We start from the raw sequence: 26402 nt of genomic DNA on the forward strand, positions 1-26402 counted from the left end.
TTAGCATTTTAGCTTGAGTCTGAGTAGTAATTGTCTCTGATTTTTCCCCAGTCTTACCCAATTGATCTCTTGTTTCTCCCAAGTCTCAAGATTTACTTTCTGTTCAGCTAACAGTTATGCAACTAATGTAATGTGGTTGTTCCCTACTGTTAAGAGCCAAACCTGGAAACTCTACTGGAGTTTGTCCAGCTTTAACTTCAGGACCAGGATAGTCTCCAGATGTTCCTGTATTGCTTCAGTCCTTTTTTTCCCTTTTGCATCTCCTAACTGTGATCAGTGTCTGACAGATTCACTTGCCTTGTTCTTGCTGAACAAGAAGTGAACACTCCACAGCTGGAAGAGCTTTCCAAAATGATGGGTGTCTGATCCATAAATGAGCCTCCTAAGATATTTGTCAGCATGCATTAGACACAGTTACCTGTCACCATCATCAGAACATTTCTACTAAATTATGCATTTTGTGTCTGTTTTAATGTTTCAGCAATCTCTGATCAGATCACTGTTGCATTTTTAGTTTAGATACAGACTGCAGAATATACTTGCTAACTAAACTGTGTCCAGTGTTTTGCACTTCATGTTGATATCTCCCCTCCCTCCCTCTGGTGTATCTTTTGGATGCCTTTCAGTCTTTCTGGTAAATTATTTTGTTATTTTGCTGGTTTTTTGGAGACTCTTTGGGAATATACCTTTTCTGTTGTATAGTTACACAAAAGAAGTGTAAATAGCACCTTGAAGGAAGTTGATATTTTATTTAGGTTTTGTTTTAAGTCCTGTTGCAATACTATACAAGACTGGGAAGCAAAAGAAAATTGGTGAATCAGCTCCATTGTGTCTTTTGTATGCTACACAAATTTGTTACAGATGTTTTACTGCCTCTAAGTGATTCAGCTAGAATGGCTTATTATTTGCTGTTGGCAATGTACTTTTGTTGTATTTGCTTTTTTCCATCTTTGAGGCTAGCTGGTAAGTATGAGACATAAGATTGAGGATTGTATGATTGCATAGTAAAACTAATTCCTACTTTGTACAAGAGGACATAAGAGATGTCTGCCCTAGAAGCTAGCAGAGAACTTCTGGGCACTTTTGCAGTGGTTTTTAGGCAGTTACCACTGTTAAAGTTGAGGCAGACCCGATGTTGAATATCTGATTCTTTGTAGCTGCTCATAGTGTGGTGTGTTTTCTGTTGCTTAGTTGTCATCAGCCTAATCAAGGGCAGTCCTGGTCCAGAACAACTTATCAAGAGCTTTGCAATCAATACAAAGTTTCTGACCCCTTAGACTGATAGCCTTTCTGGCTTCCAAGTTGTGTTAAAATCTCCTAAGGTACTTCAGAAGTGCTGGCTTTCACCAGAAAAGTTTCTTCTTTTCTTCACTGGAAGAATAGATGTTGTTTCTCTTGGACTTTGTATGAAGGAAGTCTGTGGTCTGTACTTAAAAATCTGTTAATACATTTGTGTGTGGTGTAGCTAAGCCTCATACGTGTGAAACAGTGACAGCAAAGGGAAACTTTCCCATATTTTAGATGTTTGTAGTTCCTTGAAATGAGAAACATCTCTTGTTGGCTAGAGAAACGGAGAAATGTACAATGAGTGATGTGAATCAAGCGCTTACAATCAATAAAATTGATATGTTTGTGTCTCAGGCCTGTTCCCAACCTTCTGCCTCCCTCATGAGTTGTGAGATTTAAATAACATGTGAGTACTGCCTTCCTCCTCAAAATGTAACTGAATTTGCTTAATGTAATATGTGTAGATTGGAGTTGAGAAATATGGTAATTTCAATGGGTTTTCTTTTCATGTGTCAGTTTGAGTATTTTTGTCAACTTTTTAGGAAATAAAAATTAATTTTTTAGAATAATCTCATGTTTGTGAGAGATTTGCTAAGAGCAAATGGCATACATATGTTTTTAGTTTACAGTTAGTTGTCAAAAGAATATTTTATGTAAATGTTTTTAAAGTAACTTGATTCGAAGGCATAAAGTAAGGTAAGTAACCTTCCACAGACCTATAAAACATTACCCAGTGCTAAGACTTTTGTTTATCACTTTCTGGGTTTTCATCAGATTTTACTGACCTTTGGAAAATTATGTATTCCAGAGAGTTGTCTTTTTGCAAAATTGGCTATGACTAGTGTAAGACATGGGAAGAATTTTTATGTGCAACGTCTTCCCTTCTTGTGTTTGTCCACCCATGAAAATATAAAAAGCATGGTAGGAAAATGTCTAAAAGTAGGTGGAAATACTGTTGCAGATGCTTTGGTGCTCCACTGCTTATAAACTCCTGGTTCTAACAGCCTCTTAATTGTATCTCTATTCTTTGCTCATCACCAATCGGCACCTGTTACATGCTTGCTTAGTGAAGGATATTAGTGCTGGAAAATATTGTAGCTGCACTATATGTAGCAGTAAGAACAAAATACAAATAGCAAAGTGATGAGCTGAGTCCAGATTGCCACCTAAAGCCACAGAGAAGTGGTGATTTTGGTGTCTATAGCAGAGCCATAGGATGGCAAGCGGTGATCATGCTGTCTTGGTTGTGCAGAGCTGCCTGGAGGATGACTTGTGATAGGTGGGCAGGACAATGGGAGCACAGAAACAGGCTGTCAGGAGTTAAAGGAGTAGATTTCTGTGAAGTCAGAATAGTGGGATTTCAAAGTAAATCTGTACTGTTTCTGCTGTTTGCAAAGACTTCATATTTCTTAATACTGGATTCTTGTTTTACTGTGACAACACTTTGCTTCAGTCATTTTAAATAGACTGACAAACAGTGTCAGATGGTAAGGACTTTCAATTGCTGCTAACCTGGGCTGAATTTGAACTACTGACCTAAAGGTGAAAGGTCTCTTATCCCATTACCAATCCGCTAAGCCCACCAGAATCCATTCTGCACACAGTTTATACCAGCTGTTCACGGCCATTTTTAGAACTGAAAGAAAAGGTGATTTTACTGCCAAACAACACTTCTTCACACAAGAGGGTCAGCCGACAACAGTTAACCAAATTTTTGCCACATTCTTGCCTCCTAATGCAACTTCCATTATGTATCTACTGGTTGTCTGCTTTTCAGGCTTCCCAAAAGAACTAGAGAAAAGCATTGCTAATTGTTGTTGACAGAAGAGAACAACATTGTTTGTGTAAGTCATTGAATCTGAAAGATGCCATTAACAGTGCTGCCAAGGCATGGAATGATATCTTAGAGACGACATTCCCATGTAATTCTCATAAAATACTATTAAAAAACGTAGAGAAAGAGGAGACTACTTAATAAGTAGAGAAATAAAAGGTCATTCTTCAAAGGGTACTTTGAAGAATGTTAGTTAGTTCTTCTTAGTTTCTTTGCTTTGGTGAAGTTGATGTAAAGTAAAGCAAAGAATAGCTGCGGTGTGACCAGAGCCATCCTGAATGAGGTGTTCTGAGAAAGCTTTAATACTACAGTTAAATACAGTAAAAACAGGAATTAGCTCTTTAGGAAAGAAAGTATTGGTTTTGTGGATACTAGTTTCTTTATTTTCTTACATGGCACATGTAGTGGGACGGAAATTGTGTAGAGTTACTAAATTTTGAGAAATTTTTTTTCAAGTGCAGGATGTTAATTGAGAAAGTTATGTTGAAATTATGAGCTAATTGACTTGTTGACCTAAAGTGTGTGCTGTTTGTCTGAAACACAGAAAAGATTCAGAATTCATAGGCCACATAAGATGTGTCTGTCCCATACAATGTAGAAACAAATCCTTGCAAAAGGTGTCAATGATTATTGGAATATAACTTCCTATGAGGAATTCAATTAAATACCTTTTCAAAGTTATATGCTACCATTAAAAAACTAGTTTTTACTGAATGTCTGTGCATTAGTTTTTATTTCTACATCCTACTTGGGAAACAATAAAAGAAGTCTACCTGAACATCTTAGCTGATGGAAATTTTAGTAGTACTGATTCCCTTCAGTTTTCAGTTGTATACTAATAGGTCAGAAAACAAACAGTGAGTGTTGTTATATGGGATGCCTGTAGTTACCCAGTTATGTATTCCTGCTTTCCATTCATTCTGTGTATTAGTCCAGCTATTGTCTGTTTTTCAGTAGCCTTTATGAAAAGCTGTTTTTTTGCTGTGTGCTCCCAAACCCCATGTACATGTGAATTGTTTTGCAGAAAGATGTGACCCCAGTGTGCTCCTGCTCATAGTAGTCAGGAAGCTTGCATGCCTGAAGAGCAGAACATGTGTGCACTTCTGTTGCTGTTCAGTTCTCAGAAATAGAAACCAGGCTTACTGAAATACAGGGAGTTGAGAAGCATCTGTAAGTTGGTGAGTTTGGGTCAATTGATACTGGATTTGGCTGCAGCAGCAAAGCCTGTGGGACTCCAGGTGAATCACATTTCCTGGAAACTGAGGTGTATGTTGAAAGTTAGTTTTGAGATTATTTATCTGAATGTAAAGGGGTATATGACACCAGCTAGGGAGTTACAGTAGTAGGGGTGACATAGGCTGTAGTTTTAAGTCTACTGAAATTTAGATTTTCTTGGCTGATGTGGTGTGCTTGAATGTTCCAGCTGGTGTGTGAGTAACTTGATGCCTTATACACACAGGGACAAGAGCAGTCTGTGAGTGTCCAGAAGTGTTTGCTGTTAGATCTGAGTACCTTGATAGTCTTGAGAAAAATGTGTCCCAGAATTATTCCCCTGAATATAAGGGGAACAGTCATCACTAATTTAATTCTCAGCTCCTACTGTCCATAAAAACTGCATGACTGTTTTTGTAGCTGTGGATGAACCCCGCTATGGTAAAGCTTTAAAACCACTGGCAGTCACAGAACAAGAGGAAAATTAGGAGCCTTTCCATACTATCCTGGTGATGGATGCTAACTGGTCTGTGATGTTGGTAGGTTCCCCAACTCTTATATACCTGCTTTACTATCTGTAAACTGGGACCTAATTATTATTTTCTGACAGGCTTTGCCACTAGTTTCTCTTGCTGTATAAATGGGAAGGGGTTAGTGAAGCAAAAACACTTGCAATGCTCATGGGAAATCTGGTTGCTGTAATGTCTTAAGAGCAGTAGATCCAGTATGAAGGGGAAGCACTTTCCCTTTACTCTGTATAGCTATTGCTGGTCATAGCAGGTATAGCTTTGTGGACTTGAAAGCAGGAATATAAATGGCATCTTACAGAGACTTAAGACTTTTTAAAGGTGTATATTGTTCTTAAGTGCATTGAAATGATGACTTGTTATCAACTGGTTATGAGCAGACTTGGTATAAGTAAAGGAACAGATAGTAAAGGTGTTACTTTTGGCTCATTGAGAGTTTTTGCTGATCAATCTTTTCTGCCTGTCCTGTTGAGAATAAGGTACAGCTGCCTTGATACAGCTGTGATCTGTAGAATGCTTGCTGCAGACATGTCTGGTTTTGCCCTTTGTGTTGAAGTCAGCAGTAATGTGTGAATGTAGCTACTGTTGTATAACCATACCAACACTGGCTCTTCAAAGGCTGGGCTTCACTGGCAACATCTTGCATCAGTCGACTGCAAAACTGAGTATGGCATAAAGCTAAAGGAGTTGATCAGTTCAGTGAGATTCAGCTCCATTTGTGAGCAAACTTGCATTCATCTTGTCAAAAATGTAGTACTTGACTTAGTCTCCATATGCTGGCAAGTGAAGTCTGTTGATGGAGAGGGGAGATAGCATAAGTAGAATAGAAGGAAATACAACAGGCAGGCAGAATAAAGACAGCACCTGAAGTAGAAAGTGGAAAAGAGGGAAGTGATTGAAGTCTGACTTATAAGAGTGATTTTTACAACAGATACAATTACTTTAGGCAATTATTAGTTATAGTTGTTATAGAGATTTCAAGATTAAAGTTCTTTTCTACCATATTTCATCTGATAGTCTTAACAAATATGAAAATGCATTCAAATGTATGTGGAACCCCAAATTAATGCTATGATTGGAATCGTCTATGTTATGCCTAAATAGTAGTAGTTGAAGCAGAGTCCTAAAATAAAGTAGGACTTCTCCCCACCCCAAAAAAACCCTCAACATTTTTTCCTATACGTATTTGCTGAATGCTGCTTTGTGTGGAGACACAAAGGGAGTATTTTGAAGAAACAGAAGAAAATATTGACCAAGTCAAAGATCTGTATTGAAGAATGGATTAAATAAATGTTTGTGAGTCTTAAGAAGCAAACAACAAAAATATTTTTCTTTTCAGAGACATTCCATCTTATTTTGATCATCAACAATAAAACTGAAAACAACAATGAAGCTATTGAATCTGGAATGCCAATTGCTGTCCAAGAAAAATGGCAGTATAACTAAATAATGCAAATGCCTTTGGAAAAAGAAAAAGTATTTTAATTATCTGGAATGTTACAATTCCAAACATGTTCCCAGCTGAAAGGTAATCTTTTAAAACTTAAATTCCAAAGTAGTCCAAATATGAATGTGTGATAAGTAACTTTCTATTAAAACTTAGGGAGTTTCTATTAAAACTTCAAGTCTTAATAGAAACTTCAAGTCTTAATAGAAATTGAATTGCTTCAATTTAACACTGCAGGACAGACACTGAGATGTTTCATAGATTCCCAAAACACTGTTATTAAGCTTGACATGCTGGAAAGTATCATGTGTTAGGTAGAATCAAGATTGAGTTCCAAAGGTACATCCTTAAACTGTATAATCAGATTCCCATTTCAATGTCACTTTTGTCCTTCAAAGAATAGGTGCTTGTTTCAGTGATGATTTGTCATTAAAATTATGTCAAAACGTCTTAAAATGTTATTGAAACTCTAAACAAACAGCACACACAGGGCTAATTATGGATGCCATCTGTTTATTTTTACAAAGCATTTTTTCTTAAAGACCAAAGCATCTACTTGTTCTGGTAAGCCACAATGTTGTTATAATGACTGAATGTTTTCCTTAATACTGTATACTTAAAGGAAGAAGGACAAGTGGTTTGGTCAGTGACCTTTTCCTGTGTCAGAAAAGGTACATAGTGTGACATCTCACCACAAGCAGTTGCAAAGTGCGTTTTCTTGAGGTATTTTTCCGCTTGGAGCACAAACATTTTACAACAAAAATGGCAGTTCTGTCATGGTTTCTGGTGGTATAGCTGTTTCTGTGGGAAGAACGTGCTTTTCGCTTGCCTGCCTTTAACTCGATCAATGTGGTGGCGATCAGAGGAATCACCTTTGTTGCTTTTTACTGTCCTATGCCTAGTTAAAGGCTTTTTCAAGTTAATCAAGGTGTTTATTTCTGTGCCCATTTGAAGGCAGAAGTGTGTGCATGTGCCTGTGTGTGCCCACGTGTGCATGCTTGTGCGCGCATCCCGCGTTAGCGCGAGCGACGGCAATTCCCAGGGCAGCCTCTTCCAAAGCCGTTAGCGGCAATTTGCTGAGCGCGCACAGCCGCTCTGCTGGTCCAGCCCAGCTATTGTGCATGCTAAGCACTAAACAGAGATAAGTCTGGAGGGGGGGGAAAGAAAATTGAAGGATCCATCTGCTCATTTCTGCTACACTGCGCTGATGCAAGATTACGCTAATCTGGTTGCTTGTCAGGACAGGTTAGTGAAAGAAGGCGAATGGGTGAGATATAGGCTACGCTGGTTTTGTGGAAAATTGGTAGCGGCTCCTGTATGTGCCATGTTAAGTGTAGCAGAATGGGTTGATTATCAGCTACTTGGAGATTTTCAGTTAAAATATAGTTATGGCCACCATGTGAGTCTCTTCAAAACAGAATTGAATGGGAAAAGCTTCCGAACAAAGAAAAATTAACTCATTGTCACCGGATGCATGAGTTTTTAAAATAAGTGGGAAAAAAAAAACCCCTAACCAAACAAAAAACCCCTACAAGTGTCCAAATCCTCCCAGGTCACCTCTGTAGCTTTCCTTTTGTATGCTGCTCCCAGTTATTTTTTTGCGTTCTTATGCAAAGACAACAGTTGCTGGAGTTTAAGTAGGGTTTTTTTTTTTTGTGGAAAAAGACCAGAAAAGAAACACGGTCTTTCTCTGTTCTTTTGCAGGTGAAATTTCTTATTTATCTGCGTTTGTTTACAGAGAGGTGCTTTTTTTATTGGTTGCTTTTTGTTACCTACTGACTGACAGTTCTTGACCTTGCAGGTTGAACATCCCGTCACAGAATGCATTACTGGCCTGGACTTAGTCCAAGAAATGATCCGTGTTGCCAAGGGTTACCCTCTCAGGCACAAACAGGCTGATATTCCTATCAACGGCTGGGCGGTTGAATGTCGAGTTTATGCTGAGGTAAATGAGTGGTAATGGGGAGGAGGGGTAGGTGGTTGAATTATGGCGTAATAATACCCAGGTGTGGACAGAGGCCAAGGTGAAATCAAGGAATATCATCTGAAAGTCATGATTTCAAGCATGTAACATGAATGGTTAATGAGGTTTTGTAGAATTGTCAAGTTCTTGTTTTTTAATGAAAAATATGGTATGTGTTTCAACATAGCTTTTTCCTGAAAGTTGAAAGTAAAGATGATAAAAGAGAGAGGTAAGCAAATGCCATTAGAAATAAGCATGCATGTTCAGTACACGTTTAATGATGCTGGAGTTACCAGAATTAACCACTCTTTCTAAGTTTCTGAAATGTGTTGTTGAAACTTGTTGACTTTAAAAGACAGTTGGAATTCAATGTCTTACAGAATTTTTGTTGTTTTAGTAAAACTTTTGAGAAGGTCATTAAAAACCAAGTTACACATTTTCTGAAACCACAGTTTATAGGATAAACTTTGAAAGCACATTCCAAAATAATAACTATAATTATGGTGTGAATCCATCTTACCTTAAAGAAGCTTATGAATATTTAAATCCTATTTTCAAGCACCATCAAGACATTTTGATGTAATGTCTTTTTGGTGTCACTTTTGATACATGAAAATGAAAATTTGTTTAGTAAAAAAAAAAAGTCATTGAATCACAGAGTGGTTTGGGTTGGAGGGGACCTTGAAGATCATCTGATCGCAACCCCCCTGCCATGGGCAGGGACACCTTCTACTAGACCAGGTTGCTCAGAGCCCCATTGGAGCCTGGCCTTGAACATTTCCAGGGGTGGGGGCTGGAAAAGAATGTCTATCTTCCTTCATTTAGTTTCAGGAACATTTTAGGTAACTTGGCATTTCAAAACTAATTCAGCGCCTTGAGACATTTTTCCCCTTACTTACCTGTTGGAAGTTTTGTTACCTAGACCATCTTATGTTTCTTTTTATCTCATGACATGCATCTAACCTCCAAATTCCTCTACTGATTCAAAGTTGTCCAGACTATTTTGATAAAGAATAAATATTTGCCCTGTGACTGGCATGGAAACTATTTTGAGTTTTAGTAGGCTTTACACTGGAGTAACTGGTGTTTAGGTTTTTTATTTTGTTCATCTTAAATCCCCCCGCATTTATGAATAATGAATCCAACTACTTTGCCATGAATTAGGTTATTCTGTAGGCCATATATTTTTGTTTTCCTATTAAGTTTGTATTAGTGTTGCATTATGTACGTGTAGGAGGTTTCCAGTGGCATAAAGATCGGTTTGAGTTCTTAAGATAATTGAAATTTTAACTGCCCTTTTTATCTCTGAAAATTTTTTCTTATACTCCTGAATACTTTCCCATCCTTCTTCCAAGTGCAGCTAATGAAAATGTCATCTTTGTATATTTTATTTTGGTATATTGCAACTGGTGCAGAATACTTATTTCCTTTTTTTTAACTGATGCAAGAGAATTTATATACTTCCATTTCTTTATTTGGATTTGTGGGGGGCAGATGGATGAAGAAATGTTCTTTGACACAAGTAATTCTGGGCAAAAAAGCGGAGTCATTCCAGTAGCAGTTTCTGTTCTACTTAAAGCTTTTAAAAATTATCTGCTTCACATCTGCAAAAGCTTAATGCTTTCTCATGTTGAATTTTTTTCCAGGACCCCTACAAATCTTTTGGCCTGCCATCCATTGGTAAACTGTCTCAGTATCAGGAGCCATTGCATGTGCCAAATGTAAGTAACTTTGTTCTGGTTTTTCATAGGTGCTGAGTTTCTCTTATATAAAGACTATAAATACTCAGCAGCTTTGTAAACCAGGCCTTTTTTCCAGCTTTTTGCCAGAGTGGGGACAGGACATGGCAGTACTGATTTGTGCAACTTGAAAACCTGCTTAAAAGTGAACTGTTCCAAACTGGGTTAAAAATGTTCAGGTTGGGTAAAACAGGGAACTAATACTTGTTGAAATGGTTTGTTCTATAACTTTCAGCTTAAGTTTTTCAAACACAGCTTTAGTAAATGTACTTGTGGACATTAAAAATAATAGTGAACTGTTGAGTCAGGTCTTTAAGCACAGAGAACTGGGGACACTGGTGAGAAACTGCCAGTGCTTTTTGTTTAGCTTTGTAGACTTTAAAAAATAGTTTCTTACAGTGGTTATTACATGTTTCAGGGCACAGCCTAACCATATAGAATAGGTGTTTAGCAAACAGTGTTTTCTGCTGGGTGTAAAGAGCAAATACACTGCTTTTCTGTAAAATCAAGGTAGTCTTAAATTATAAGTGCACATATACATGAGTGACACTGTGTCAGTGCAATGATGAGACTGTACCATCTGTGAATACAATTATTCAGTCTGCTTGCACGGAAAATACTGAGAGATTACAGGAGGAATCTTAAATGTGGAGTTGTTATTGGATATATGATTTATTTCGCTTTTAAAATTGTTTTTGCCCGTGTACTTTCCAAAGGGACCTGACCCTTTCTGGTCTTTAAGGCTTCATGCTGTGTTCAAAGCCTGAAAGCAGAAAAAAACTGTGAAGATCTAAAAGGCATTATGTGCTCTTAAAGAGGAGATGAGGGAAAAAGGTATCACTGGATGTATCTAAACTTCTTTTTAATGAAACAAAGAGTGTATTTAATAAGAATTTATAATGAGAACTCCAGTGGCTGTTAGAAGTTTTCACCATGTTGTAATAGCTAACACGATGTCAAACATTTTGCCCTTGCAAGTTTTTGCAATTTGCAATTTTCCAAACGTGAGACCTGTTGAAAGTACAAGTGATAATGGACAAACTATACCCCCTACAGTCTTTGTCCCACCAAATCTTTCTTCAATTAATGCTGCAGCAGGAGTTTTATGTAATAACATTTGCGCTCGTGAGCCATCCATACAAAGAAAAAACAATTAAAATGCCTTAAATGTTCTGCTTACTGCTGTTATTTGCTTGTGTGAATGTTGCATGTCAGCTAAATGGACCACGGAATAGATAAAGTGATTGGGTGTAGGAGAGTGCACACTAAGCTTTGTCTATCATTATTGCTGGGAGCAATCAAATTGATGCCAGCAGGACAGTAGACGCGTTGACAGCTGTAATTATGTATCTCCATGGTGATCACTTTTGGCCTGTCATGGAGGCCCATGAGTCCCCTCCCTTGCAAGCATTTAATCAGATTGGGCTGTCACTTGTCAGGTAGATGGGGTGGGCTGGGAGTTGTGCTTAGGGGGAGAGGTGAATTGAAAATGAAGGGTGGGAGATGCCTGATTGCTTCACGTAGTCCATCGTGGTACCAAAGAAAGAGATTTTAATTACACTGGAGGCTTCAGAGCATTGGGTTGAGGAGCTCATATGGAGTCTCTAGGCTTTCTCTTCCTGTTTACTTCCACTGTCATATTAAAAAATAGAAGAACTATTTTTATGTAGGTACTCATGATTTGGTGTCTTAATACATATATTTCTGCTAGCGTGAAACTAATTTCTCTCCTGGGAATGTCATGCTGCTAAAAGCAAAATTAATGTGGCTAAAAAGGTACAGCGTTACAGGCCCATTGTGCCGTGGTGTTTGTTTTCTGCATTTTAGGTTTTAGAGTTGTCAACAATTTGGCTTGAGAAAAATTAGCAGAGATTTGTAGTGTGTCACAGCAAGTTCAGCTTATGTGTATTGCCAAATGTATTGGCAGTTCATTTCTTCTGTGTCTCAAGTTAGCTCTGATTTACCATCCCTGTGTGTCAGCTGCCCATGCTGATGGAACTGTTGAGCGTGGCTGGGTGAGAGCCGTGTTTGGCTTAGCCATAGGGAAGAATATGATGGCTATTGTTGTGTCATGTAGTTTCTAATTTCCTTAGAACGTGGTGCTCATAAATACTTTTTTTTTTCATCTTTGATAATGAAGCTGAAGACAGGTGACCATAAACCAGCCTCTTATGTGTGATAGTGGGCTTTGATGTTTGGTGCTCCTACACAACATGTTCTGCTATATCTGGAGAGCTCCAGCATTGCTCTCTGTCAGTGTGAGCAGTAGTCTGGTATTTTAATGACTCTTACCAGGAAAAGAAAATTCTCAGACTCAGATATAGCAAAGAATTGAGAAATACAAGAATCTGTTTGTGTTCCTAAGTGGAATTTGATGCATTAAAGAGTCCATTGCAGGACTGAGACACAGATTGTGCTTCCCCCCAGGCCCCCCCACTTAAGCATTTTTTATGCATTTTGCTGTTGTCCTAATGTAATAACGCATGAGAGTAATACAACATCAATAAAGTGTTAGGGCTGTAATATGAATGAGCTCTAGGCTACAGCAGGACCTTTAACCCTAGCTTTTCCTAAATATCTTAAATACTGAGTAAAAGAAAGGAATTATATTAAACAGAAGTAAATGCAGGAGGTGTAATAAATATTGCTATTATTTATCAAGTTCAGCACATTATAGTGAGTAGCTGTTGAATTAGGGTTTCTTATTCATCCAATATTCATTAAATTCTATCACACCACATAGTTTATAAAATCACCTACTGTTACCAGGCTCTGAAAATATAAGCACCACAGGGAGAATTTAAGACAGTAAATGTATTTCTTTTTTGCTGACATTTTTTTGGTCATCTTGAGTTTATTTTACAAAAATTAACTTCCATAGAGGACTCCAGATTTTTTAAAAATATGTTATGCAGTAGTTTAAGTAGTTTATATTCACTGTAGCCTTTTCAAGATATTGTGGTTAGGGGAAATGTGAATTTTGTAGTGGTCACGTACATGTGTTGTATGAACAGAAACAGAGCCAGGCAGAGCATATAGTTGGGGTAGCCTCAGAAGTCTTAGTTAACTTTAGGGTCTGACTAACCTGCTTATTGTGTGCCTGAATTATGCACCTTTCATATGTTTTTTCTTTGTCAAAAGATGACATATGTGGAGTATGTATGTCATACCTTGTCTTATGTGTGTATTTATTGAGTATTAGAAAAGAATGTCAAGGCCAGGGGATTTCTCTGGAACTGGGTAGGTAAATTAATTCTTTCTTACTTAAATGTGAGAACATGTGCATTGACTTTCACAGAATGGCTGTCCATGTATAGAAAGGATAGTTTAGCAGCTGCAAGAAAGGAAGCTGAGAAATACACTGCATGTTTTTTCTGTAATCATGACATATGTGAACTACCTTCTCATCAGTAGCTAATGTTAAATGTACCTGATGTGAGTAGTGGGGAGCCCAGTTAAGCACAGATAAAGCACATTCAGATATCTATTAAAGTGGTACAGAAGCAATGCTGCCTTTACATGTGAATAACTATGGGAAAAAAGTAAATATGTAACTACAAATACATGAATACAAACATGTGAATAAGTGAATTTCTTCTTAAAATAAAAATAATGTCCTATGAACTAGTCAGACAATGTTTTTTACTGAAGAAAGTGAATACACCTGCTAGGGTATCTTTTTATGTCATTTGGATAATAAAGTCATCATCATGCCCTCATGTGGATTCTCTAGACAAGAGGTTCTACATGTGGTCCCTTGATAATTGCCTAAATTAAAATATTAAAGGCCTAACAGCCGTTGCGTTGACCTTTTTCTGCCTTGCTGCAGACAGATGAGCTGCTGTTTATTACAAAGGTTCCTTCCCACAGGTGAAGATTTAAGTGAGATTCCAGGACCCTCTTTCCCACCCCTTTACAATGCAGTGTATCAGAGCCCTGCTGTTTCAACAGCTTTGATTAGAGCCCTCCATCCTTATGATCCCCAGAATGCATTTATCACTCGAGTTATTTTGATTAGTTTAAAAAAAATATTTCGAATTCCAGTGCTCAAAACCAGCAATTTAATAAATATTTATTCGCCAGAAATTGCTCATTTGAAAAGTTTTATATGGCTAACCTCATTGTTACAGTGATGAAATCAAACTGAGAGATGAAAACAAGAATCAGCAATATACAAACTAACTTGTTGGCTGGTTAACAGCAATCAGCCTCTTCAAAAGAAATTTTTGAACTCGTGTTATTTTTTTCCATGAATATTGCAGAATCAGAGCTTTAATTGGGGCTGTGTCCTTACAAAGCAAAGCCATGGAAAAAGCTGTGTAAACATTAAAGCCTCAAGGGAAGAGCAGCAACAGAAAAAAAATTGTTAAACATTTGAGAGGGTGAGACAGAGAAGGAAAGTGTTACAGACATGAAAACCATAGGCTCAGTATTCCTATGGAGCTGATAAGCAGAGCTCCAAAGTTCGTGCTGAATGCTCCCTACTTCTATTCCTACTGAAGCCCTTGGAAGGGCTGTAGCAGAACATGAGGGATGTGATTACATATAGATGCAGAAAGGCTGTGATTATAAGGGTCATCCCTCATGCCAGGTGTCAGTCAGACAAATAATTACAACTGTATTTTATTGCAGGGATTAAAACAGAATTGAATGTGTTTGGAGTTGAAGCTAGTATAGCACAACTGAAATTGTTAGATCAGATTTACTGTGTTTACTGTATCTTCTGGAGAACAAAAGAGAATTTTGACTATGAACTCAAAGATTACAGTCAAGTTTCTCATAAAGGAGAGACTAATTTGCAAGTGCTTTTTTTTTTGCTGGGGAAGAAAAAAGCTTCCCTTCCCTCCTCCCAGGTTCTCTGAAAACAAATAATTATTTGAGTCTTTCCAGAGGGAAAAATGTATGTGATAAGCTTTGTGGGGTTATGGTTTAAGGCTGATGGGTAGATTTGATCCTCATGTTGAATTTTTTTTCAGTAATATATAATTATTTTCACTTCTTATTTTTGAAGGTACGTGTTGACAGTGGTATACAACAAGGAAGTGACATTAGCATTTATTATGATCCCATGATCTCAAAAGTGAGTTGATCATTGTTTCTCAATATTCTAAAAGTATGAAGTACTGATTTTCTACGTAGATCTTTTATGCGAGAGGACGTATTAAAGGATTGGTAAATCAGTGTTTTAAAGGTGCCAGGCATAACATGCCTCAAGGGAATGCAAAAGAAGTGAAGGAAGATGTGGAGTAGAGGAAATCTAGTGTCACTTCTAAATAAAATTTTTACCTTTTGACACTGTAGTTATTTGTCTTGCAGTTTCTAATTAAGAAGATTCTGATTTAAACACCAACCTTTATTGTCTGACTTAGATACTGCCAATCTATCTTTTTTTAATATAGTCTGGCTTGGATGTAAATGTCAGTAATCCTGGCTTCCAAAAAGAAGCATTGAAAGAAATGCTTGATAGTGTCTCTTTGTATTAGTTCTTATTCATTGGGAATATATAGGTAAAATTAAAATATGACATGATACAGTTCAGTCCTCACAAAAAGGATGTCTTAGGAATTTATTGGGCATTAGGAATCTGGTCAGCTTGGATAGTGAACCTCTCGTCTGATTTTCTGAGAGCTTGTTTAGATGTTTTGAGTTTTATGAAGTAAAAAGTGATTGGCTTTCTTTCATTATAGTGGGTTAAGAGATCTTAGCTTTTTCTTGATGTTTCAGGGAGCCTTTATAGCATAAATACAGTAATGGTCAAGCAATGGTTTCTTATGACTGCAGAAATTCTACAAACCTATTTAATTTTTAAATGCTATTCAAATTCTAGAAACAAGCATCTCATATCTAGGTAATGTAAACACCTTATTTTTTTTCTTTAGCTGATTACCTATGGCTCTAATAGAGCTGAAGCACTGAAAAGAATGGAAGAGGCTTTGGACAACTACGTAATTCGAGGTAACTAGAGAAATTTGGATTCCTAGTGTGATAGGCTGTCATCTCTTTCAAGAAAACAGCTTGAAAATGTAGTAATTAGCAAATTGAATAAAGTTCCCACTTCTTAAGTGCAAATTAAAAAATGAAAAGCTTGTGTTAATTAAGCTGAGAAGATACATCAACTCTAAAGAGACTTTTTTCGCCATTTTTCTCTTGAATATTGTAGGATAAATACTTAAGTAACTTTCTTAAAACTCATAGTTCTCACTGAATGGTAGCATGTAATTCATTATGTTGTAGGGGGGAAAAGGCAATTGTACTGTAAGAAATTTAAAGTAATTGCCATTTTTAGGAGTTTAATACATTTATTGCAATTAAATATTATCACAATGCAGTGGTGGATTGTGTATATCTATGTATTTATCTAATTTTCAAGGTCATTGTTTAGGTTTGGGCAGATACAGATGTAGGCTGTTGATCACCAGCTGTTTCAGCTCTTGCTCACTGATTGCATAGGAGATGCAGCCATTCTTCCAGGCTTTCCAGGCAGCAGGGGTAAATCAGCCCTGACCACTTTTATCTTTTTAAGTTTTGGTGAGGGAAGCTATGTTTTGTGTGGGAGAAATTTTTAGGTGTTCCTCTATGTCTTATGGAAAACAGGAAGGACAACTCAGGATAAGAGAGGTAAAAATTTCTGTGAAGTTTCTGTAAAACTTGGTTTGGCATTAATGCTGGGCTGCTGAATGGTACAGATGTCCTGTCAAACTCAAAAGATTTAGCTGTCTAGGGGAAAATGATCATCCCTCCACCACAGTGTAGTTAGATCCATGGTAGGATTAACCATTGTAAATGAACTGCTAACTCTAACATAGATTTATATTGGTGCAACTTGAGCCATTAGACTATTGCAGTACAATGTGCTGATGTAGACCCCTGCTGTAAAACAGCTGAGTAAATTTATATGAGAGAGAAATTTATACTGCTATAGTTAGATTGATGTGAGGTGGGATTTGTTGCTGTTGTTATTAATGGAGAGAGGCTCTGGATTCATACTGTTGTGTTGATAGCAAGTGATGCTAAAAGTATTTTATTTGATGAGACTATTGCAAATGTGTGTGGAACATTGTCTTTTATTGTGTGCTATAATATGGGATGGAAACTGGTTGTTTGGGCTTAGGTGTTTTACACAGATGTACCTAATAACTGTTCCACAGATTATAAATATTTGTGAAGTATTTGAGACCTTACAGCTGAAAAGTACCAATTTCTATTCTTGAGATTTTTAGTCTTCTTATTAGTATGCATGTATTCATCATACTAATGTCTCTGTAGTATTTCTATCTGACAAAGCTTTTAGTCTATTAAAAACATTTAAAGAGGTAATTAGTGAACTACAGGGGGAATTTTTTTCTAAAGTACTGCAAACCACAAAATGTAATGTACTACAGGTTTCAAAAGTAGATGAATTTTCAGAACACATTTTTAGTTGCAGTGGCCAGTGGTTTCCATTTGAAAACCACCAAGATTTTTGTGTAATTTTACACAACTGGTAGTTTCTTCTCAGTGTTTATTTAAAATGGAACATTTGTGGATATTAAAATATCTCTTTTCTTAACTAGTGTGAATGATTCTTTGTAGGGTAGTTAGTAGAAACTTGTTTATTTTTACCCTAAAATGATCATGTATATTTTTGCTTTACAAAGTTGGGTTTGGGTTTCTGTGTAACAAAATATTAAACTACCTTGATATTTTGTAACATGCTTCACATTAACTCTTTTCCAACTTGAGTTTTTGTTAGTATTGAAAGATACAGAATAGGTTTTTTAAACCTAGTGTTGAAGTTACTTGGTTTTATGTTTGAATAGTGAGCTTGTACATAGATTGTCAGTCTTCCTGAACAGTATGCTCCAGATCCCTATTTCTCAGCACAGCCCTCTTGAAATCCTGTGAAGCAGCATTTGTTTGCTTAGTGTTTTAGAGACACTGTGTTTTTCCCTGTGAGTAATGAACTCTTCTAGAGCATTGTAGATAAGCAATACCAGCTGAAGTCAGTGTCAGTTGTACTGATGATGTGCACTGGGAGAATTTGAGATTTAAAATCCCAAGGATTGCAGTTTCTGTAAACAAGGATGCTTGTTCACTGACATAGGATGGGAATGGGATGTAGGGTGGCTGGGTAACAGGTCAAGAACCATCTAATGCAGAGCTTAGGGACTGCTAATGGAGGATGGAGTCTTCCCAATCACTTCTGTGTCACCAGTTCAAAGCAGAGAAAAGTTGGTAAGGAATTTTAGTCACTACTATTTTGATGGCTGCTTGCTGACCTGTGTGAAATCAGTGGTTTTTATCCAGTTCCTAGAAGACAAATGTCTTCTTGGAGCAAATGCCACTATACAATGTCATTCATGGCAGTCCCAGCAGAGAATCCAGGACTGAAGTAGCACAGTGACCCTTCAGGAGGTGACTCATCTAGGCTGGGTTGAGGCATGTTGGCAGTGTGAAGGTCAAGGACTTACTCTGCTGCTCTTTGTCTCTTGGCTCTGAGAAAACATTCAGTTTCTCTGCTGTGGCTTTGGGGTATTTGCAAGTTACCCCATTCCTTTTTAGCTCTGTTCCATCTACAGGGAACAAGTCCCCAGACAAGTCTTTATTGACTTGTTTTCTTGGACTGGATACTACCTGGCCTTGAATTCATGGTTTAGCTGCCCTTCCCAGTTGAATCTTCCTGACAAGATCATGACAAGATCATGAAGGAAATTAAAGTAATTAAATGTTAAAAATAGTCTAATACTTGCAAAGAAAGCAGACTTCAGCAAAATTTGAGTAAGACCTTAAACAACCAAGGCTGCATCGTATAGTGCCTGTAATAGCAATATCTTTGTTAAAAATAGAGGATTAAGCAAATAGGGGTATTTGCAACAATGCTGTGCTCTGAAAATGCCTGATGCATGAATGTTTTATTGCCATTTGGGCTGATGACAACTTGTACACAGTGAAGAGAGACATTCTGCAGTCTGTTCACTGGTAGATGCTAAGAGTATGGCTAACTCAAGATTGAGTCAAGATAGGGTCAATGTGATTGTGGGAAAGTAATCTCAATCATTTTTCCTGTGAAATATCTCCATTGTTGCTAATAGGAGCAGATGAAAGTCTAGGATAGCGTTTCTATGAGTTGTGGATTAGATTAAATGATCTCTTGAGGTTCTTTACAGTCTAAATTATTCTGACAGGAACTCACTTCTCCACTGAGAGCTGATCTGAATTCAAAATCTCAGCTGAGACTCTAGAATGACAGAGGGTCTAATTAGGTAACATTTTTATCTCTGAATCTTGCAGTATAATTCAGGGGTGATTAAAGTTGAGGGTCCAACTCAGATTTCTCTTAAGAAGAGACATTTCTTATTTTGTACAGTGATTACTGGGAAATTTGTGAATAGTGACAAGTTCAGGATTCCAGTCAAGCAGAGAGGCACTGTTGCTCAGTGGGATAGGGCATGATTTTTTTCCTTTGAGCATGCACTGTTGTTAGTAGTTCATTTCTGTCTCTTATGGTACTTTTTTTCAGAACCTTTTGTTTATTTTGGGGGGGTTTAATTTGAACAGCAGAAATAAGGTATTGAAAGAATGCCTTTCAGTGTATATCCTGTGTGTGTAAACATGGTGTGGTGTGCTTTCCTTCTTTTCTAAAGTTTTAATATGCTTTTCTAAAGTTTTAATATGCTCTTGTCATTTCTGGTGCTGGATAATCTGTTCATTTGAAGGCATGCATAAATCCCAGTATGTAGTTTTGGAAAGTTTGTGTATGAAAGTTATTTTAATCAATTTAAATAAAAGAAATGATTATATTTATGCATCAAGTAGACCACGTTGTCAATTCACTAGAGGGTCTGATTGGACAGATAGGTCATATCCTTGAGTGCAGATTCCTGTAATCTTTCCTTTGACCTCTGTTTGCTTTTTATCTTCCCTGAGCGTTCAAAAGTAAAGCAATAACATGAAGTTTAAGTCTTTGTATGAAGTCAGCCCTTCTCTGTAGAGATCCTGCTTGCTGTGTGTAGAGAGGAATGCATTAGACCATTAGGGAGAAGGAAGAGTTGAAGGAGCCTCTGAAGAAAAGAGTAAGCAGCAGAGAGAGCAAGAAGGAGTAGAAATGAGGAGAGAATAAGGGAACCACCAGCTGTGGGTGGGGGAATTTTCCAGCATGAGGTGAAAAAGCAAACATAAAATAGAAACCAGCAAAGTGTTAAATGTTTGAGGGGTAGAGAAATGTAGAAGTTAACTCTGAGTGGAGATCTGCCAGAATAGTGGCAGCAGAAAAGCAGTATTGAGCTTTTGTAACTGTAAACACACTAATTAGAGGAAAAAAGGAGAGCTGTACCTAGTGTTGTGAGAAGACCTTGGCTTTCCACGAATCACAGAATGTGTAAGATTGGAAGGGGTCACAGTAAATTATGTGGTCCAACCTCTCTGCTCAAGCAGGGTCATCCTAGAGCACAAGAAAAAACACCCAACTTCAATGTTAATATTTTATCATGTATAAAATAATGCACCATTAATTTCAGGTACAAAGCTTTTCACAGTAAACTGCTTTTAGATCCAAACATCATAAATTACTGAATTATTTTAACTTTGAAGAGACTTCTCTATGTCAGTATACATGTCAGTTTTAGAATCTCCTGTATTCTGAGCCCCTGCAAATGCTCTCACTGGTATTATGAGCAAGACAATCTTTGAGTGTAAAAAACCTATTTACTTGCAAAAACAGTGTATTTTGTCTGCTCTTAAAAAATGAAATGAGGTTTTGATTTTTTGGTTGTGCTTTTAAGAAATGCCTAAACAGGTCATACAACTTCTGCATAGCAGCGGTAACAAACGGGTACTTCTGCAAGAGTATTTGTGTTCTCACCCTTTGCAGATTCCCCAGTGTATTGGTGTGGAAACCAAAACTGGAGAAGGGAAGGGAACAAGCTTAGTTCAAAATCACTAGAAGGGATAATTTCAGAATGCTTAGTAGCATCTGCTTGGAGCTCAGATGCTGCCCCTGGTCTCTCCTTTTCTTAAGCCAGTCGACAGGGAGGGAGTAGGAATGGCAGCTTGTCAGCAAAATGCTGTGGGATGTAGTTTAGATTACCACTGTCCTGTGGAGAAGAAAGAGGGAAGGGCAATTGAAGTACAGGCTGATCAGGTAAAAGAGGAAGGCAATTTATTGGTGCAGAAGGGGAAATTCAAAAAAGATACCTTTTTTTTGCCAGATAAGATTTTTGTTTGTACGTTTTTTTTCCTCTTCCTTTTATTAAGGAGAAAGAACTGGGGCATTGAAAAACAAGAAATATTTGTTATTTCTCTAGATATAAAGTTTTCCTAGTGTTGTATTCCCCTTCTTCAGAGTAAAAGGATATCTGAAGAGAGGAAAAGTGAAAGTTATTTTCTTTCACTTTTCTTGACAAAGCCTGCTTAGCTTCTGCTTCCAATTATTCTACTGATTCACAAGTTAATTTGTGTTTGCTAGCACTGTAAATAATGGTCCTTTTAACTCCTACTAAGAAGTTCAGAACCACATGCAGTTACAAAAGTTTGAGTTTGAATGTATGATTTTACAATACAATATTATCATATATTATCTCCTTTTGCCTCCCTTCTTCTCCTCCTTTATCCTGGTGTGTGAATTCAGCGAGCTCCAGACTTTTGTATCTGAAAGAATTATTTTTTTTAATTGGAATACATGTTCAGCTCTGAGGGTCAGTGGTGCACTGATCCCATGTGAGAATTTTATGTGGATGTTTTTGTATTAAAATTAAAGATAAAACCTCCTCTTTTCCTTGCTTTTGGGATCGGGCTTTTGTACATGGAGAGAGCCAGAGCTCTGAAGTGAGCTGTAGCAAAACACGAGCTTTGAAAGACAGTTAAACAGTTGAATGTTGAGGGTTTTAGGGAATATCATGAAAACTTTGGAATTACAAACATGGAGGCTTGCTGGGTGGTAATCAAGAACTTGGAAAGTTCATATGTTGAAAGTGGTGTTTTCATAGTCTGTGCAAATCCGATAATGTTCTTGTTTTAAGTGAACAGTAGCATAATCAGTGTTTCATAATGCTCAGTGCAGCGCTTAGTAAATATTTTTTAATATTTTCTTTAGAGAAATAACTGAGATACCTCCTAAGCTTCATCACATTTATTCTTATTCAGCATTTAAATTGTTGGGTGATAGTTTAGCTTTGCTGGCTGGTTAAAAAGAGAAGCCTCTAGTCCAGTGCTCCACGTGTTGGTTTTGCAGTCAGTAAGTGTGCAGATAATGTTCTTTCTGTTCCACTTAGCACCATTTGAAATGATCAGCAAGTTAAGTCTATTCAACTGCTTATCTACAGAGGGGCATGTAGGACTCCAATTAAGTTTACATGGATAAATGCAGATTTGTGTTTGCAGGCATCAAGATGACAGAAGCTTAATACTGTAAAAAGGCTAATCAACACTGAATATGTTTAGTGTCAGTAAATATTTATAGTGAAAACATTGCCTATGATTTTGTGCCTTGGCATTCCAAGTTCTGATTTTTAGTGAGTAAAAATGTGGTGTGATAGCCTCTTTATAAACCTGTTATAAAACTGTTTTCTATAAATTGCATTTTGTTGTTGTCTTTGGGTTTTCTTTTGAGGACAGGTTCAGAGTTAGGCTACAGTATGTAGCTAAGTTAATGAAAAGTCTGGTGTACTTAGCAGAGTTTTTAAGGCAGAGAATGAAGAAGGAAAGGAGGCAAAATAAAGACAGGCAGTATGGGGAGTAATTTCTTCTGATTATAATTTAATTTTTTTTAATGAGAGTTTATTTAAATGGGGGCTGCTAATAAGCTCTGGTAACAGTGTGATTATTTAGTGTGTTCCTGTATTCATTAGGCAATAATGATAATTTAACTAGAAAAATTAATGGAACCTCAGCAATTTGTGTTCTATATAAAGCATATCAATACATAGTTTTTAAAAATTTCATTAGCTCTCCATAATTTAAACGCTAGTCTGCTTTCTTTTACAAATGTATTCTGAAGAATAGGGTGTAAAAATTGAAACCCAAGAAGCTACTGATGTAATATTGTATGAAAAGTACAGCCAAGCAAAATGAAAAAATAGAGGTACAAAGCCAGTGATTATTATATTTTATTATATTTTGGCTTAGAGGAAAGAAGAACATAACTGTAACTGCAGTTCTGCCTCAGCCTTAACAATGTAAAAATCATGAAGCTGAAGTGAAATTTGGTTTTCTGGAGGAGAAATGAACTGATATAGTGTAGGATTTTGTTTGTTTGTTGAAAATGTCATGGCTTGTCAGGCTAACAAATGTGATTTTGTTCCTGGCAGTCTACAGATCTGGTCAAGAAAAAGAAAAATTCTCTGAAAACCACTGCAATACAAATAGAATATACTTCAGTTTAGTGTCTAACTTTGCATGAAATAAGCACTGCCTGTTAGCCTCTGTTTGATCCTGTGAGAGTGTGAGGCTAATGTCTGGCCAGTGTTTTGGAAGCAGCAGGTAGTCAGGAGCAAGCTGCTCTAGGGGTCCATATTTCTGTAGCCCAGTAGTTACTCACACACAGATGGAGACCTTATGAACTTTGACAGAGGTCACACTAAATTGCAAATCTAAAACTTGTAGACTTCTGAAGGATTGCACTGGTGATTTTTTTTTTTAAAGCCATATGATTTCGTACATCACTAAAAGTATCAACTCAGTCTTGAGAAGCAGATCAACCATGCAGTCATTGCTCACATAGTGATCATGGGGATAGATAGCCTTTCATGATGCTTTAAATGGAAACGTGTTTATTAAACTTTTAATTCCTGTATGTAAAATGCTTTTTATATTGCTTCCCAAACACCTAGGCTTCTCTGCTCTTTTGAACTTATTAAATAAATTTTGGAGCTTAAAACATTGCAGAAGCCTCATATTTTTCAGATACTCATGAGTTAGAAATAATTAAGAATACTCATAGCATTTTTTTTAATTTTAGGTCTTTTGGGGCAGTCAGTTGAGACACCAAGCTCTGTCATCTGTCATCAGCCATCACCTCACCAGGGATCTTATAGCAGTTTAGAAAAGAAAAATGTGAGATGATCTGGTTACACACTGTAGCATGTTTAAATCCTGGATTCAAAGTTGGGCAACATTGAAGGATTCATCCTCCTCTTGATTTTGTAATAGATGAAGTCTCTGGGATATTTCAAATTACTAGTCAGATTGGGAATTTTGGGAGGAATCTGTAGCAGGCAAAGACAGACATTATTTGTTTCCAAGTTATGGTCATTTACTGTAAGATTTTTAATTCTTTTGTTTAGTGGAGATACAGTGTGACTTTCATTCAGTGTTTATGAAGTCGAGGTCTGTGAACGATTATTTAGGTCGCAGGCAGCAAGGATCTTCTTTTAATCAAATGGACAAATTTCTGTCATGTCATCATTGAACTGCTTGTGTCATGTGCTATTTAATGGCTCATGAACAAGTCTTTAAAGCTGTGACTTCATGATTCAGTGAGGCCGAGTCTGACTCGGTGCGTTTAAAGTGGTTTCAGTGACGGCCACACAGAGAGCTTGAAAATTCACACCAGCAGCAGACCAGTAGGGGAAGAGAGCTTTGAAAGTGTTTGAACTGGTCTGCATATGAAATAACAAGGATGTTGTTCATGCTTCTAAACTGGAAAAACACAAAAGGGAAAGGAGTGTAAAAGACTCTCCTGTAGCCTCAGCAATTTGCATGCTCTGTAGTGCTAGTGTCTGTGCTTTGGTGAGATCTCAACAAGGGAAAAAATCCAAATAACCTAATTTACAGCTGAAATACCCCAGTTTGCAATTAATTCTTTTTCAATATTATTTTACACTAAAAAAACCCTGCAAATAATTGAGTCGTGTTGTCTTTGTGATCATATCACAATCTTAATAACTTGTGAGTAAACATATGTGAAGTACAGAATTCTGTGCTTTGCAAGGGGCGTGGATGCACAGACAAACTTTTGTCGTGAACTGTTTTGTGATGTGCTCTGCATTTGATACGTAATGGTGTGCAGCTAGAGCCAAAGTTAATGTGAAATGGCAAATGCAATGTGATTTGGAGTTACCTGCTCCTCTGACAATGATGAAAAAATGTGATTGCTTTGTATTGCCAGAGGGGTGAGAATGTGCACAGCTGAGGTTGGATAACCTCTTTCCTGTAGTAGCTCCTCAGTTGTCCACACCTGGAATAAATCAACACTTGTAATGCTCCCAAACTGCATGTATATTCCAGCTTTTCTTAAGAACTATTAATGTTTATGAGCCAGTGTTATTGTGTGTAGTCATATTAAGATGGAACTTTCCGGCTCATCAGAATTTGTTTGATCTCTTTCTAAAATTGAGAAGAGAATGGAGATTAAGATGCTGGTTTTCTGACCCGTAATCTTCAGCTTTCCACAGATGACCTGTATGCCACTCTCAAAAGAGAGAGTACCTTCTTTTTGAAAATTGTTTGCACTAGGGAGAAAATTTAAATGATCTAGACAGTTTTTTTCTCAAGGATTTTTTTTTTTTTGCACCACCTTTCCTGTCCCACCTTCTATAAGGACTTGTATTTAATATTTCAATGAAATGACTTTTAGTGACCATCATATTCAGGGCTAAACTGCAAGTACTTCTGGCAAAGTGCAGTTTAGAATTAAGTCACTAATTTAGTTACACAGAAGTTACTAAATTAAAAATAGAATAATTTAGGAGATGGAGGAGACAAGCTGAGAATTGCAGTGAGAAAGAGATGAAGAAATGCAGAAAATATGAAGTTGCATAATATTAAAAGAAATTAAAGGATAAGGGTGTCTCTAAAACTTCTGTGATAAGTAATTTTCAAAATAAATAAATTATTTTTGTTGACTATATGCCTAACAGAGTCACAGAGTGGTGCCAAAAGGGAGCCAAGGTATTCAATAAAAGAATTGACCAGGCAAGGTTGGATAAAAATACATGTGGAGGAAGCAATAAATTTCTTTTTTTGTAAATTACACTGGAGTCTCTTGTGTATTACAAATTATAAAAATGTTGTAAAATGATATGCTAAGTGGTTAAAGTTTTTAGTGCATTTCATGACTGTGATTGGGGTGTAGCATGGTGCATATTTTCCATTCAGGGTTCAGTGGAATTCAGCTACTATTTACTATCATGACCAGTTTGTTATTTCAAGGAGATAGCTCTGGTCTTGCCTACATCTTCTACAATGGAACCAAAAGTGTCTTGATTGTGCTTCCTGTCCTTAACTCAACTAGGTGTTTGAATTAGGCTTGATGAGGTGACTGTTTAGATTGTTTACTTTATTAAACTGAGTGTTTAAAAGGGTTTTGAAGCAGGAGTGAAACAACGGGTAAATCTGCATTGGTTATGTCAGTACTATGGTATCTAAATTGTGAACAAGTATTTATTCCAGAAATATAGGAGCTCATATTTTTAAAAGT

The 26402-nt window shown here is 37.0% G+C and overlaps 1 protein-coding gene across 3 annotated transcripts in view; it reads left to right on the forward strand.

Moving 5' to 3' along the window:
• Nucleotides 1–26402, forward strand: part of PCCA (propionyl-CoA carboxylase subunit alpha) — a 274780-nt gene that overhangs the window by 111548 nt on the left and 136830 nt on the right. For all 3 annotated transcript variants that reach the window (XM_059466064.1, XM_059466066.1, XM_059466063.1), the window contains 4 exons: nucleotides 8109–8252; nucleotides 9917–9991; nucleotides 15021–15089; nucleotides 15889–15964. In XM_059466064.1, coding sequence (XP_059322047.1) covers nucleotides 8109–8252; nucleotides 9917–9991; nucleotides 15021–15089; nucleotides 15889–15964 — 364 coding nt within the window. The remainder of the gene's footprint in view (nucleotides 1–8108; nucleotides 8253–9916; nucleotides 9992–15020; nucleotides 15090–15888; nucleotides 15965–26402) is intronic.

Source organism: Ammospiza nelsoni, chromosome 2 (assembly GCF_027579445.1).
Source record: "Ammospiza nelsoni isolate bAmmNel1 chromosome 2, bAmmNel1.pri, whole genome shotgun sequence".
NCBI classification, from domain to species: Eukaryota; Metazoa; Chordata; class Aves; order Passeriformes; family Passerellidae; genus Ammospiza; species Ammospiza nelsoni.